Source organism: Seriola dumerili, unplaced genomic scaffold (assembly GCF_002260705.1).
Source record: "Seriola dumerili isolate Sdu_G_001 unplaced genomic scaffold, Sdu_1.0 BDQW01000191.1, whole genome shotgun sequence".
Lineage (NCBI taxonomy): Eukaryota > Metazoa > Chordata > Actinopteri > Carangiformes > Carangidae > Seriola > Seriola dumerili.
In genome coordinates, this window is record NW_019174446.1 from 2,478,848 (window position 1) to 2,496,040 (window position 17,193).

The window sequence follows — 17,193 nt, forward strand, 5'->3', positions numbered from 1 at the left end:
TGAGGCTGATGTCATTAGTTTTGCTGGTATTTGTCATAAAACCAAAGTATTTGACATATTCAAATAATGATGGTTCAGATGGAAAGTCGGAGAATTATGAATTCTACTCTATATAATCATTATTTTTTTTCTTTTGCAGTTTTGCACAGTCTACTCTGCTGCTCTGGTCCTCATTTCACTGCGTAGCTTACTGTACATTGTACATTGGCAGCATGTGACAAATAAAACTCAATATAAACAATAAAACTGCTGTTTAGTGGCGATAATAACGTATATTGCTATTTGGGCTGGACTGTATCGAGATATTACATTTTGGATATCACCCGAGCCTAACTGAATCCATCTGAGTTTTTAAGTGTTGTTCAGACACACTAAGATAGGGCGTCTGCCATTTTTTGCCACATTTTATAAACAAAACTAAACAGTACAAAAAAAAAATGACGCATTAAAATATATATCAGTTTACCTATTTTTTGTACACTTGTTCACTACATTGTGAACTGTATGTAAATGACATCTTTGTATCATATACTTACATTCTCTCTAACAGAATGAGGCAGCTCAGTTATGGCAAGTCAGGACATTAAATATTTTTTGGCTTCAACATCTATTGGCATTAAAGGAACTGATCAACATCAACAGCCCTCTTCCACAGTCTATTATAACCTGTAAAAGGACAGAAACACCAATGCTACATTTTCTTAACAAAATTAGCTTGCTAATCAGAAATCCAATATGAATGTCAGGAGACAATAGGCCTGTTTCACAACACAAAACAATATTTCTTTGTCATTTGCTTTTCTGGCTTGTGAACAATGTGTTGTGACACAAGCAGCTTGCTTGTTGCAACATCCTCCAAATGGATGAAGATAAAGATGAGGAGGTGGGGGGTGGGTGGGGGGGTGTTACACATACAGTGATATCTTGGTTAGTAAAAGTTGTTTTCAAAGAAAACACAAGTGTAACATTGGAAAAAAAAAAACACTGCAGATGCTCTTATCCTGACATGTAGGCCACCATGCGGGGCTAAGAGGGATTGATGGAGAGTTGTTACCTCTGACTTGAATCAAGAGTCTGTGAAAAGACACTAGTATATGCAGTGAAATGCTTACACAAACAAAACAGGAGTAAAAAGTGCTGACTATCACACAGTGACTAACTCTGGCTTTAAAGCTGAGTGGCCGGTGCTGTTGTCTCAACACCCAGTTGTTAGGTGGACATGACAATCTTATTGCAGCGAAGAAGAGCTGCAAGTTTCATGAGCCTCTTTCTCATGTGCAAAAGGAGGTAATCCATTATGTATCATAAGTTACTGTACAGTACATTATCATATACCATAAGGAAAGAATATAAGTAGTTTCATAGAGAGCTGGGAGGCCAAGTTTAATGATGGTGTGCGGGGAGTCTTGCTGGTGCCAGGGCCTGTGTGTGGATGCAGAGAGCATGCTGTTTGAGGGAGTAAGCTCTTACTTCATGTTTGGCTCCAGAAAAAACACAGGCAGATACAATCCTCACTGAACCCTTAATGACAGCTCAACATACCAATGGATTATCTTGTTTCATGTTGTCATGAATCAGAAAGAGCATGCTTTTTTTATTTAAGGCAGTCTGCTAAAGGATTGGGGAGGCAGCCGGAAAAGACAGACACAAGTTGTACCAGTATTAAATGACCAGATATCATTCAATATAACCATACACTTTTTTTTTAATACTTTAAATGTCTCTGACCTGCAGGAAAGTAATTACACTTATGGATCCTCTCATTACGTCTCATATTGCAAATTGTGGGAATATAAAAGTAATATATCATAGCAACAACATCAAATGTCAACTTTCTGAATCAATAGTCCTTGTATAAATACCACTGAGTAGAAGAGAAGAGCCACCAGCACTGTATCAAGAAACAGGCCTTTATAACTTTACTATGGTGCTAGCATAAGCTGCAGTCTTTCCATTGTAATGAATATACAGTGCATTGGTCTAGTGGAGCTGTCAACTTAAACACAGAGAACACAGTGTGACAGGCAACATCCCTTTGCCAACACTCTCAGCACCACTCAGCTCTGTATTACACTGCCAGCCTCCTCGGACCAGCCTATACACCACTCAGCTTTTATGGGAAACTTTGCTGAACTGCAGATTTGTGTGTGTGTGTGTGTGTGTGTGTGTGTGTGTGTGTGTGTGTGTGTGTGTGTGTGTCCGTGTCCATGTCTGTGCTAGAATAGGAGGCACTGGATCTGCCCTGTCCTCTCATTAACACTCTCCCCATGTCGGCTGATCACACACCAGTAGTGTTGCTGTTAATGTGGTTTAAATTCTTCACACTGCTACAAGACACTCTTTCCACACTAAGTAATGGACTCCAGTCTGTACTGAGGGACGTCATTGTTAACACACACTCATTTGAATTAATATTCTGACAGTGTACATGACTGTTTCCATAGTGATGAACCTGGTGCAGACTTAAAGGGAAAAGGGTGTTATTAAAAAAAAATAGTCACAAACCTGTCTGCATTTTACAGTGGCAGTTTCATCTTGTGGGAAAATCATATTCTGAATGTACAGGAGAGGCACCTAAAGTAAAGCATTAATTAAAAATACTGTATGTCTGCATACTAGTCGGTTACCTTACATTTGTGTTATTAATATAAAAGCCCTGTCTTAAAGGATCTACTTGTACGTTTTGCTATTACTATATAGCTAATGTTAGTATTAACGGCTGTTTACTCGAAACGTTGCTAGTTCAGCATCAAACTTTACTTGCAAAGAGTCATCTACAGCGGTGGAAAGCAACCCTTTCTTATTTTGCTGCTATTACTACCACTTCTTCTTTCAATGCCGATTACTGTAGAATGCAGGCCGCGCTGAGGAAGTAGCGCTGCTCAGAGGATGCATTATAACCTCTTGCGTTGTAAATGCAATGATAGCCAAAGCAAGACTACAACAAGGCTACAGTGAGCCCCTATGGGAAAGTGATGAAACGGCCGGGGATAGCTGGTTAGCATGCTAACTTCAGTATGAGGAAACACTGGATAGAGACAAGAGTTAACATTGCCGTTGATTTCCACTGTTTGACACAGCTGTTGGTGAGTAAGGGAATTAAATTTGATGCTGAACTCACAACATTTCTTCTAGACTGGTAAGTAAACAGCTGTTAATGCTAATGCTGGCTATGTAGAATTAGCAAAATTTACAAATAGCTCCTTTAAAACTATTAGGTAAGCCATCGGGCTTACTTTAGGCACACTCGCACTGAGCCTCTCAGTTATATATTGTTCTTGTTACTGTGCTCAAGTATTGGCAATAAATCAAAGTATTTTGATCTGATGATGCACTAATTGATAAGTGAGGACATCACGATTCACCCTGCAGTAAAGTGAATGTTTGTACCACATTTCATGGCAACCCATCCAATAACAGATGAGACATTTAATTAAAAATGAAATGTTAACCTCATGGTGGCCCTACAGGACAAGTAAAGGGATCACCAAATTCAGTAGGATTCATCCTCTGGGGACCAAGAATGTCTGTACAAAATTTCATAGCAATCCATCCTAAAATTGTCAAGACATTGGACCGAAGTGGCAGATCAACTGACCTTGCCATCCCTAAAGCTATGCCATTAGCATGGCAAAAGAGAATTTTCTAGAAAAGAAAAAGTTACTATTTCTAAAATAAAGTATCAGAAAAGTATTATTTTGTTATCGGTACTTAAACGCAGTCATCACATTAGTGATCATATCTTAATATTTAACTCGATATTCATCGCTACCTTGGACATTTGAAAAATAAGACAGATTAATGGATTATGACAACTGTTGATTGCAGCCTGACACAAGCATATATCCACATGCAGACACAGACAACACTGTGATGAAACAATATCCTGCATACTATCATGTCAACCACGATAAAACTGTATCTGTTACATTTTCTCAGTAGCAGTGAAAGCACTTTGATCCACAGCTCATGCAGCTGAAAACAGGAGGTCCTGCTTGAGCACCAGACATCCTGTCCTCCTCCTCCCTACTGTCACATGCATTCTGACTCCAGGCTCACTAATCACACTGTGATTCATCCAACCTCTGGCGTTAAGGTTATTGCACTTTGAGCAATATTTCTTTCCAAGTCAAAGTTGGGAGTGGGAGGGTGTGTGTGTGTGTGTGTGTGTGTGTGTATGTTGAGGGGGAAAAAGAGGGCATGATGAATGGTATGGCTGCAGTGGCTGGATCGATAGCGATGATACATATACATAATGTACGCTTGCTGTAGCTTCCATAACAACTCTGTGATCCATCCTGACCATGACAGTAATGCAATACTGTGACTCAACTGATGTGATGATCTTGAAAAGGGACATTAATGACCAGTGTCCATTCATTATCATTATGTAATCGCGCTTAATTATTGAAATAATGAAATAATTTTTGGTCTGCCTCAAGAGAACCACATGGTAGAAAATGAAGCAGGGTTAGCATAAGCAGACTTACGTTATCCAGCTTTATGGCACAAAAGCGCATCTTTATTGGTTTACGTCGCCTCTCGGAGCCCTGGCACTCTACATCTCATCTCGGCAGCAACACTAACCTCTCAGGTTACAGATCTAATCAATAACAGGAGAAGTGATGAGCTCAGCTTTGAGAAACACAAACTCTGCATTATCAGATCTTCTTATTGAGCCAAAAGCAAATAGTCTTGTTCAGGAACAAAGATTTGAACAAGCTTTAGTGTGGTACAGGCCAAATGCAGGTACAGAGAGTACACTATAAGAGTTGTAATACCCTGAAGCAGCATTCATATATTTATACACATTCTGGACAGAATGATAAGGAACTAAGCACATTTACTCAAAAACTACTTTGAGCAAGCCTGTGTTGTTTGCTGAACAATGGTTACTTTTTGAAAATAATGCTAAACGTTGTCATGGAGGAGTATTAATATTAGCACAAGAACTCATGAAGTCTGCAAACTCACTCAGAAAAGTTCATTATATGGCAATATAAAGTTTGCTAACATTAGTCACCACTGGTTATCTTATTTTGGATAATGTTGGCTAACTTAAACTAAGATACAGTAGATATTACTGTAGTGCTTTGGATTTTGTAAAAAAGGTAAACAATAAAGATGTGTTCATTTGTGAGCTTTACTGCTGCTGCTAGATATACATATATATGTATATGTATTTTCTTCTAAACAAAGCCAGGTAAGCTGTTTCCAGTCTTTGTGCGAAGCTAAGCTAACTGTCAACAGGCTGTAGCCGTATATTTACCATATACACATGAGAGCTGTAGCAATCTTCTCAATGAACTCTGAGCAAGAAAGCATTTCCCAAAATGGGTGGAACTTTTCCTTTAAGGTGTCACTACTAACAATCTAATAGTAAAATAAATCTAATAATACAACACTCAGAGGGGTCATTTTGCCTAATGACTATATGTTCCTTTGATAGTAAAGCACATCTTACTGGTAATAATGGTAAAATTTTGAATGCAGGGCTTTCAATTGTACCTGTGTACTTCTGTAATGCAGTATTGTTCTTTTTGCTTAAGTAGAAGATCTGAAAACCTTTCCCACTACTGCATTAAATAAAGGCAACCTGTGAGTAATGTAAAATGCTCCACAGAAAGTGCACCTCCCGTCCAACCACAGTCTGTAATGGCAAACCAGTAATAGAGGCCGGATCACCAACACAGACAGCTTACTTTCCATTTATCCAGACAGGTCTGCTGCGATCTAGACGAAAAAATGATGACAGCGTCTCCTCAAATCCATCTGCTTGACTAACTATTACACACTGGGGATGAGATTTGACAACTTGATGAACTGTCTCTCTCCTCAGCAATAAAGCAAAACTCATCTTATAAACAGTTTTAGAGCCAAATGTTGATCCTTCTCAATACAGCAAGCTTAGAATTAGAGCAGGTAAGAAAAGAATAATAACTCAATGGCGGAAAAATGTTAAAATTCCCATATGATTTCCCCCTTCCCTTAGATCGTGGCTTGGTGAAGGAGCTGAGTAACACATTTAAAATCACAGGTCAAAACAAACAAACCTTAGTCAAACATTCACAGATGTTCAATGAGGAAGGATGACCATTAACCTCATTTAACACCTGCCTTATTCTTTGCAGATAAATCAAGTAGTGTTACGACTGCAGCTCCACACTGACCACCGTCTGGTCAGAGCTGAATTCACATACAAACTCATAGGTCTTGGGCCCAGAGGATACACAGTAAACTAAACTGACAGGGACAACAGTGAATGGCACTAGTTTTAACCAAGCCAGGTTCATATTTACTTTTTTACTAATCTAGCACTACAATCTTTCATAGAAATAAAGTTTGATCATTGGCAACCAATGTGTTTAGACTAAATTGACTCAGCTGAAGCGCTGGTGTAGCAAACCTGTGCTGTGCCAACAAGTCTTTTGGGGTGTGTCATGCAATGCCAAATACTAAGTAAAGCTCTTGGAAAGTTTTAAGGAGGTCCGTTTGCCTCACTGGCAATTACATTGCCCATGATTCATTTTTTGAGCACATTTGAAAAGCTCACTCTTCATCATGTGAAATCCTCCGACCCTGAGTCAATGAATGAAAGAACTGCTTTTTCTGTCATCATTAACACAACCAAACTAAATAAAAAAAGTCCATCAGCTTAAAAAGGCTTATGAAAAACTATGAACGGGAAGCAGTTCACCCAAACCTAAAGCTTCAAAGTGTCTCTTTAGAAAATTCTAGCTGACGTCACATCCATGCAGTCTATGGTTTAATTTATCTGATGTGAGGGAAATTACCACCAAAGGTGTGGGATTCTTGGGAATAAGAGCAGCATGTTTCCAGAGGCTGAGTACTCTTTTCAGATGAAGGGATGAAGATGCAAAAGCTGCTGTTGAGTCACTCAGAACAGGTCTTAATTACCTTCCCGTTAACGTCAACTGTGCTCAGCATTTGTGCTCATCATCTGGCCTCTTTCGAACATCTGCTGTTGAAGTATCTCAGAACTGGCAATCACGACATACAATATATAACACTGTTCAGCTTATTGGCCATACAAATGTCTGATGGCTATATAATTTCTGAACTCTCCTCTATCATCATACAGATGTGAAGTTGTTGCTACTAAGCTTAGTTCCTGGGTCTCTATTTTCATCTGAAATTTGTTTTTATCTCTAAACTGAACTCCTTTCTAGTTTTCCTCACAGGAGATGCATCATGCAGACTGTCATCATTTCGGTGACAAAGTCCTTGGAGAACGATAAAGTTTCAGTGCGGTAACTGATCCTGAAACATAGATCAGTTTGTGTGGACAAAACATCCTTGAAAAGTCAGGGAAAAGTCATAAGTTCAGACCCTGAGCACAGTTCTGTACGAGCAAAGCAGGTGTACAGTGTTGTGGTCTGGCGATCCCACTGGGACTCCTGCCACTTATGTTCCCTTGACAGAGCCATAACAGATCCTCCTAATGGCATGCAGGGCAAGTGACATGCTGATACAAACTGCTCAAGGTCTTTTTGGAAATTAAGGTGATTAAAATCACCTATTACAGCTCTGAGAGCAGCAGCAGATTGCACTTTCTGAATCATGCTGATAATTGCAGCAGAGCTGGTGTCAACCACAGGGTGAACGTGAACAGTGACAAATACGTGAACACCCTGGGGACAGAGAGAACTTAGGGATGCAGAGAGGAGTTCAATGTCATGAGGATAAAGCAGCTCTTGCACTGTGGCACTGGTGAATCATCAGCTACTAATAAAGAGTATGGCCACACAATCTGTTTTGTCTTTCTAAATATGACAAAATGTATTACAGTGCATAACAAGGGCAAGAAAATAACTAATTTTCAGGCTATGTTTCTCCTAGGTTGGTTCAGTGGAAATGTGGGGTCACAAGATAAACCTGAGGGGTCACAATTAACAGGATAGGAAAGTGGAAAAAATTAACCATTTTCTATACAAAATCTATATCCATCCATCTGTGACGTAAGAAACTTATCAATCTTAAGATTGTTGTTGGAGTAAAACCTTTCAGATAAAGTTTCAAATGTTACCATCACAGAAGCTTTGTAGGTAAATAGGACTATATGTGGGGAGAAATGCAAAACGCAAATGCAATGGAACTATGATCTTATTTAAAAAGAGAATTTCTCATTTATCATCGTAACATCAGAGCTTGTGCTTTATTTCTACAGTAGCCTAGCTGGCCATTTTTAAATATGCCGTTTTTAATAAACCAGTATTTTTCTCGAGTCCTGAAGTGTGATTTCATGGATTACATTGATGAAGTATGTTGTATTTATAATTTACAATGTTCTGCATTGGCCAGGACTACTTCTGCCGCATGTCCTGTTGGTAGTTAGTTGGTATTACTTTTTTTTTTTTTTTAATAATAACTCACTTGGAGTTCTTTATTTTCCAGCAAGTTTTCCCTCCCCAACGGAGATTTAATCAATACATCTTAAAACTTCAGAACCTTGCATCGACTCTTCTTTAGGAATCAGGAACAGTATAGAAATACCTGTGTGTTACGAATGAAAAAGCAGTTCCAGGGATTTCAAATAAAAAGCAAATTATCCATCCGTCTATCTAATGTGAAAACAGAAGAACCACCTTTCAGAATATAGTGTCTTTCTAGTAACTTCACACACCTCGATAATCAAAGAAGAAAGTACATTAAAAGAATACACACAACTGTATCTGTTACACTAGTGTCTTCTCTGAAAGAAAAGTCACATGCTGCTGATTACATCTGAGACAGGATGATGATATCCAGGAGCATGCTGTGCTGTACCATGTGTTTTCAATGCCTGCAGGTGTGACAATTCTGTGTTTACAGTAGAACCTTTCAATCCTACCACTGTGTCACTAATGCTACTCTTTAATCTCTCCATCATGCTTGTACTTTTGCTTCATTGCGGGGAAGTGTGCAGGAGTTTGACGTCAGTCATCTCAATCACTGCCAGATAAAACAATACCTTAAATAGCTGTGTGATCTTAACAATAGTAAAGACAAAGCCAGTGCCAAACAGCCTTCACAATACAATTCTGCATGATATAATTCATTATGTAGCATGTGAAAGCAAAACTGCATCTCTACTTTATATCTTTTCTTACATCGGTCCCTGATAGAGCAACAACTTCTCTGTTCCACTGACCAGCCGTGTGAACTCACAACTTCGACACGCATTCCTGAGGAATCTGTAGAAGCTCAAGACTGTCTCACTGTGTAATCAGAGAGAACCGGAAGACTCCTAACTGACTTTTTAAGCCCTTTATGCAAACTTTACACAGGTTTTCTTGAGGGATAGCTGATAGTATTCTGATGCAAGAACAGGATGTGACCATCAAAAACAATGAAAGTGCTGGCAGGCTGAGTTCACACATAGAAGCAAGTACTGTTATGTTATAGAACAAATCATCAGTCATCAATTAATTGAGAAAATAACTGGCCCATTAATTGATATGGAAATAATGGAAATAATTATTACTTGCAGCCCTACACCACATTTTACAGTCTTAGCTCAGCCCATGGAGTGGGCTCAGGTGTCATCACATGACTTACATGTGGAACTTCTCTCATGTGATATAACTGGTGGTCAAACAGATTGAGACTGTAATCTCTGTCTCAGTTCAAGGATGGTCTTAGCCGTCAGATGTGAAAGGCCTCTTTGATTTTCTCTTGCAAAAACATTCCTGATAATATGCAGACTTTTATTCTGAAATTGAGCAAAAAAAACCCTTAGTTTTATTTAACTACATATGAAATATGAGCTTCACACTTTACTGGCCGCAGAAATGCCTCCGCCTGCAGGTAATTTGAGTTCACAAACTGCTGTCCCATTCCTCATACAGCAGCCACAGTCCACAGAGGTAACGACAAAGTCTGCTGCTTAGGGTTTAGGGTGGACGGTGTAACTGGGCTCTTTATCAGTGGTCCCCCTGTTAAATACTGCACTGCCCACTCATGGTTCGCTCACCACCTCTGTGGCCACCATCGTCTCCAACATCACACACCACTACCTGACTCCACGTCTAGTTAGCCTCATTCTTTCACCCCCTGAGCGGGGCAGCAGGCTACAGACACAAGCCGCCCCCGCCGGTCCACTCTGCTGCTGGAAGAGAGGCACAGGGACTGCTAATGAACCCCACTGCCATCCGTGGCGTTTCAAGAGCAGCAGAGCATGCATCTGATTAATCTTTGTCCTAATTAGATCGAACAATTAACCTGCAGCGCCACCGAGCTCTGGAGCCTGATGACTCTGCATGAGCTGCAAACCCCCAGTACATTAAACCAGAGCAGGGTGAGCGTGTGCCCCTCACACTGCAACTTTCACTGTGTTTTCAGAACAACCAATTAAGGCTAACAAATAGCGCACAGCATTCTGTGTGATATATCTGTGGAGCATGTGGCCTGATAGCTCAGATCAGTCTCTGCTTTTTCATTTCAACAGCACTACATTTCTCCGCATTTAATTCAAAGTCAGAGAAGGCTCTGACAGGTCTCATAATAAATTATGTGAGAGAGGCAAAGCAGAAAGGGAGAAAAAAAATCCAATTTTCATTAACATGGAGATACTCCCCGATGTGAAAAGCCTTGAGGACATACTTGTTCACTCACTGGCAGGATGGTTTAAGCATGCACTGCCTTCTGATCTGAAATATTTGGGATGCCACAGTTGTTACAGGCAGTGTGTCCTCACAACAAGCTGGCAGAGAGGCAGGCAGAGAGCAGCCACTGAGGACATGAATGTAAGTGATTCGTAACGAGTTAGAATCAGTTCAAAAATAGGACATCAGGCATGGTAGCAAGCAGGAGGACCCTCAGTCCTATGACTGCACTGACCAGGAAGTCTTCTTCAACATGTGTGCAACAGCTAGTGTTGCATAATGTATTTGCCTTCCCTGTTCAGCCTAATGCACTGATCTGACATGCATGTTTGAAAGCCCTGTGAAAAGGGGGGTTTGTTGGTGGGCAGACAGGGGCTCCATGTAATTCTTCTCACCTTTAGCTTTGTGGGAAATGTATGGGGATGACACCTTTTACCTGTTAACCGTTGTTATTTACCTACTTGCAGTATAGCTATGTCACATGACAGACCCCGCAACATTAAGTTTCATGTTTTCAAGACACTTAAAAGAAACAACGTGTGAAACGTCAGTATTTCAGCTGGGCATGCTGTTTGCTGACAGCAACAGCAGCACGCGCCCGAGAGTTGAAAACTTCGCTCAGAACTCAAGTCGTTAAATGTCCTGTGCTAATTCGTATTTTTTTTAATTCACGAATTCAATATAATTTTTAGAATATTGCTGTATTTCAATAAACTTGACTTTAGTTTGTCAGGCAGTTAAAAGGCAATGGACGCGGTGTATTTTAGTGACAGAGGGCTGCGAAAACAACGGGCAAAATAAAAAAAAGTTTAAATTATATTGGAATAAGCGATACTTGATGAATAGGACTTAGCCGAAAGTAAGAGTGGCACTTAATGTTTATTTTTACATCTTTGTCAGTGTTCTACCAGGTAAGAAAATTATCGGAGGAACCAGGAATCATTAAAGTGAGCATATTTCAAAGGGGATTTGGCACCACGCTCTGCAGGACAGCAACAGTTGGAGGGTTTGGTTCCTGTGGATACTTGTCTACGTGTTGTCCCAGCTATCAGCTAACGGCACTGAGTGTTACACTGACCTGTTTTGGAGGGGACGGGGATACTGTTGTGTGTTGTCCCAGCTTGGTGCTGCTGAATTTCAACATTGTCCTGTCCGGATCCGGGCCACAGTCTCTGAGAGATTGCGTCTCTGACAACTCTCGCGCCGCTGCCAGTGATAGAAAATATGTAGTCCATACTGCTGCTGGACCTAGCTACATTAGCTAAAAACAAAGCTCTCAAAGCGACAGAAAGCCCGAGGTCATAGCGTAGTGTTGGCACAAAGTCACAGGCTCAAACTCGATGTGTGAAAAGCCTCTAACACGCTACACATTCCAAAACAGGAACTATTTGAAATACGTCAACAACTGCAAACTTTTTTTTTTTTTTTTTTTTTTGCCCCTAGTGGAGTCAGGCTGTGCAACGCAGTTTGGCAACTGACTGGCACCGTTTACAGCAACCTACTGCCCCATTGGCCTATATCTACAGTTCTGTTAATGGATGCATATTTCAAATACAAAACAATACCATATTTTATTTAGTCTAAAAGAACAAAAAGTAGGATTATTTTCGATTTAGCAAAGACTGATATAGTTATACTACCCTCACTACTAGGATCTACATAACCATTTCCAGTTAATCCTAAAAGGCAGAGCAACAGGTCTGAACAATGCCTGTGTGTTGAAATATGCATGACTTTCTCCTCTATAACTAGTAGGTTTTCTTCTTGTTTCTTCTAAGACATTTTAAAGCAAAAATGCCAAAAATCTGATGGTTTCAGCTTCTCTAATGGGAGAACTTCTTGGTTTTTTTGGTCTCACATAGTAAATTGAATATTTGGGGGTTTTGGACAGAGCAAGACATTTAATGACGTCACCACGTGATATAGGATATTGTGATTGGCATTTTTCACTGTTTTCTCTAGTTTTATTGGCCAAACGATTAATTGAGAAAATATATCAAATGCATCTTAAGTTTTCTTGATTGACTAATTGCATGTTACTTTGGGTCAAATGAAAAAGTATACATTGTCTTACAAATATTTTTGTAGGCCTATTATAATTTAATTAGAAATAAACACAGTTGCAAATTCAGCACTGATTGGAGGCAGACTTACAACGGTTATTATAATTCTGATCAATCTTCAGATCAGAAAATCTTTACAAATAAATAAATAAATAAATAAATGTATGGACAAAAATGTGACCCAGCTCAGCCCACACCAATTTCCAGACTGTTGCTAGGATATTTCATAGCCATCAAGAGTGGGTCTTTATGGCACTCATGAGAATGACATCCATCTGACTCCCACCATAATAACATTCTAATAAAGTGAGACTTTCACATTCAGAGCCTGAGCACACTTCTGTGCCCATACTCGACTCCAGGGGACACAGTAAGAACTCTAAGACCTGTGACATATAAGTGTCTGCTTATCTAGTGAGGGAAATCAGGAGATGGCATTTGCAGTGTGCAAATGAATGTGAAAAAGTGAAAAACCTACAGACCAGAACAGGGAGTAATAATGGGGCAGCAGACTCAGGTGAGCAGTGAACTGGAAAGACTGTGATGCATTATTCATTTTAGGGGCAGAGCTGTGGTGAGACTGGAGTCAGGAGCTGCAAGGAAATCCTGTGATGTTTCAGGTGAATTAGAGACGTGATCAGAATGAGGCAAATGGATCCATTTGTTCACTCCGTCAAATCAGAGAAGGTAAAGATGCGAGGAATTTTCCTTGGCAAACTCAAATCTGATAGAAACTGCACCTGGTCTGTGGTAGGCGGGCTGAGGTTGACACAGCTGTTATAATTGAACTATTGAGATCTGAGACTGAATCAGGACCATGTTCAATACTGAATGTGCTCCATCTGCTGGTCACACAGGATAGTGCAGGCTTTATGTCCCTCTGTGACAAGACGGTTTAGGTGAGCAGCAGCATCATAAAAAATACAGATAATGTAACAATCGAATCCTTTGTAAAATAAAGATTGTGTTATTCGTTTAATAAGCAGATTTTATTACTTTTCTACAGAGTAGGGATGCTATTTTCGAATGGAATCTGCCTTTACCTGATGTACTCTGAATGCAGCTTTGGCTTTATTTTCATTATTGATCTATCTGTTGATAACTTCAGTGATTAATCAAGAAATAGTTATTAAAGTGATAAGAAATAGAAAGAGCTGAAGGAATGACTTTGAATGACATCTGACCAACAGCCCCAACCCCAAAGTTATCGAGTTTACAGTGATATAAAACAGAGAAAACCAGGAAATGTGTGTTTTTATTTTTGAACAGCTGGAATCTATAAATGTTTGGATTCTTTTTCTTGAGAAATTGTTTGAACAATGAACCAATTATCAAAACTGTTAGTGATTCATTTTCTGTAGAATGACTAATCAGTAAATCAACAAATCCCTCAGCACTTCAGCTGGGTTGGAGTTCTATCTTTGATAATAATATCCTTCGAACATGTAAAATGCAATCTTCAAACTTGTGTGCTTGATCCTACAGCTGCCAACGCTTTTGTGAACAACTGTGACACTGATGTATTAGACTGTTGTTGGACTTTCAGTCAGGGATTTCATTTGCCCTCTGTTCCTCTGTGACCTTGCACAGGGCCCTGCTGGTACACTTGGCACTCAGACAGTGTATTTAGGCGGGTCTCAGATTGGCCCAATGCCGCCCCATCGCGCCTTGTAGCTGCGTGATATACTGTGTAGCTGTGCAGCTCCCTAGAGCAGTCATCAAATCATCCATAACTTCCTCAGAGGGAGCCTGACTGGGTTCCTCCTACATTCCTCTGCATTTCAACCTCATCGGTTTAAAGATATACTCTCTAGTAGTTCAGCCCAAAGAATAAAGCTAAATCTGGTAATAAAGGCCTTTTTCTCTGAGAACTCCTCCACTCTCTAATTAAGCTTCAGTGTGACCAAAGACAGAGAATGAAAGAATTCCCTCTGTGCTCATCCAACAACATGAGCCTCATTGCATGGAAATTATGCATTTTACTTTGCTCTCCTTAAGCTAGCATGTTTGATGTACTGCCTGTTCTGTGTTTCACAGGTGATTAATTAGTTAACTGACATTCATTAAGGTGTTATGTTTTTATGAATTTTTACAAATTAGCCTCTTTGTTTGTGGCCGATAGGTCATTATAATCTTCTTTTGATTATGTGTTTACGATATCCTCAAGGGGATACACTTTAATTTGTGCATATGTTTAAGTATGCATGCACAAGTCATAACATCACCTTTCCTAACACTTTTCTAATACGATCAGATCGGTGCCTGAGATTGCGTCTCTATTTAGGGAGCTATTCTGTTTAATGATTTTAAAATGGAGAAGTCTTGTTATACAACAACTTGTATAAAAACCTCCCGGTGTCGGCAGCCAAAGCCAAAGCCCTGAGAGGGTCTTGCGTGTGAGGCTTTGTCATCGTCTCGGAGCGGGGCACTGGGGAGTGAGTGCTAATCTCAACAGTTTCCAATTGAGAGCCAGGTAGGCTGCAGCCTAATCCTGAGACGAGGAACGCTTTCATTACCGAACAACAAACATGAAGGCCACTGGGGAGCTGCCGCTTTTCTGCTGTCAACGGACAGACGGAATACACAAGCAAGGTTACGTAAGCAGAGCTGCAGCAGTGCACACACATGCTGGTGTGAACACTAGCATGTGCGTATTAGTATGTTCACACGCGCGCACACATACACACATACTGTACATATATTTTCACACAGTCACAATCTGCTCCTTTCTCCCAGACATTTCCTGTTTACAGTGGAAATCACAATGACATGAATGCAGCAGAGAGTTCACTCATGTGACACAAATGCACCTGCTGGCAAACACAAACAAGCCTTTCAGCATGTGGTAATTGGGAGGACTCATTGAGGTATGTGAGGCAAAGGAGATGGCTTAAGATAGTTTTCTCAGAAGTGATGGATCTCACATGGCATTTCCTGGAGTGTAAACACCCAACATACACAGCACTCACTGTCCTGCGCTTCACGAGCGTTCTGCTCTATTATCCCGCAGCCTGTACAAGAGGCATAAACAAGATGACGACCAATAAAGACAGTTCACTGCTGGAGGAAATCAGGCTGAGGCATCCAGACAATGGCAGCAATCACAGGTGTTTAACAGCCCTTGTCAGAGAATCCCACCCTCTCTGAGGTCTTTCATTGCGGAAGTGAAACTTCGCCTCTCAAAAGCTGTCAGCTCTCCCAACATGTTTTTCACTCTGGCAGCAGCACCCAAATATTCATAAGAGGAGAAATGTGAATCAAATGTTGTGTGGCGTGTGTTAAGACTGTGACAATGCCAAGCTGATTCACCAGATCATCTGGAGGAATACGGCTGTTTAATTACTCAACACTGTGGTTGCGTAAGTCTGACTGCTGTCACTCAGACTTTGTTTATCGTTCTTCTTTCTTTTACATCCACATTGTTCATTTCTGAACCTTCAGATTCTCCCACCTTGCAGCTCATGTGGGCTGCAGTTAATGTCTGTACCAGCATTTACGGAGTTTGGCTGGATGTTTCTGAGTATGAGTCATTGTCCGATACGTGACGTCAGCACTGATATTAAAATCATTTCTGAATCTCAGCTCTATCAATGAGCTTACACGCAGATTATCTTAAAACGGGGAAAGTAACTTGCAAGCCTGGCTCGGTTGTTTTTGGGGGAAGTTGTGTTAAAAGTGACAAATGACAAGAGACAAGTTGATGTTTTCACAATTCTCTTTGTGTGAGTGTAACACTGCTTGCCATATGTCCAGTGCTGCATGTTTACCAGCTCACATGTGCTCTCTTTTATTAAGTAAATGCTGCTGATAAATGATTTTGCCTGTTCATGAGAGATATACTTGAGGTAGGTAGTTTTGCTCTGTGCATATTTACTGTGCTTCAATGTGTAATATGTTCATTTTGTGACTTAGTGAAATTATATTAAGGTATACCGTGTAGATGTGATATATTTGACAGTGCTACGCTCACTGTTAAAATGACTTGTTCTCATTCCCACAATGTTCATCTGTCTCTTTAATTTCAAGAATGACATGAATATAAAAACACTTTTCAACAAACTTTCCGTGGCAGAGATCTTTCTTTCTATAGACTTCTAGTGTGACCTCCACCTACTCATCCATTCTCTCTACCCTTCATTCCTTTTCAGGGCCAGAGGGAGGCTGGTCCCTATCCCAGCATGCAACAGGTGAAGGGTGATAAAATCAAGCACCTCTGATAGGTCACTAGAATATTGCCGTGTTAACACATATGAGACAGATGAACACATTTGCACTCTTGCCAATGAGTTTCCAGTTCACCTGATGTGTATTACTTTTGACTGTGGGAGGAAATGGGAGTGGGGGGTGGGGGGTGCCGTCCTGGTGGTCTAGTGGTTAAGAAGCATAGAACCAGTTAGACTCTCCCCCTCCCCCAACATGTTTTCAGTCCATCTCGAATAATCCAGTTGAAACAATATGCAAAGAAATGAGGACAACCATGATCACAAAGAAAGGCTAACATGACTGTAATTTTACTAAACTGTCTC

General features: G+C 40.3%; 1 protein-coding gene across 4 annotated transcripts in view; it reads right to left on the reverse strand.

The window, feature by feature from the left end:
• The window catches only part of oxr1 (oxidation resistance 1), a 66,428-nt gene extending 54,456 nt beyond the window's left edge, over nt 1-11,972 (reverse strand). For all 4 annotated transcript variants that reach the window (XM_022753285.1, XM_022753284.1, XM_022753286.1 and 1 more), the window contains exon 1: nt 11,683-11,972. In XM_022753285.1, coding sequence (XP_022609006.1) covers nt 11,683-11,839 — 157 coding nt within the window. In that variant the 5' untranslated portion in view covers nt 11,840-11,972. The remainder of the gene's footprint in view (nt 1-11,682) is intronic.
• Nucleotides 11,973-17,193: the final 5,221 nt, after the last annotated feature.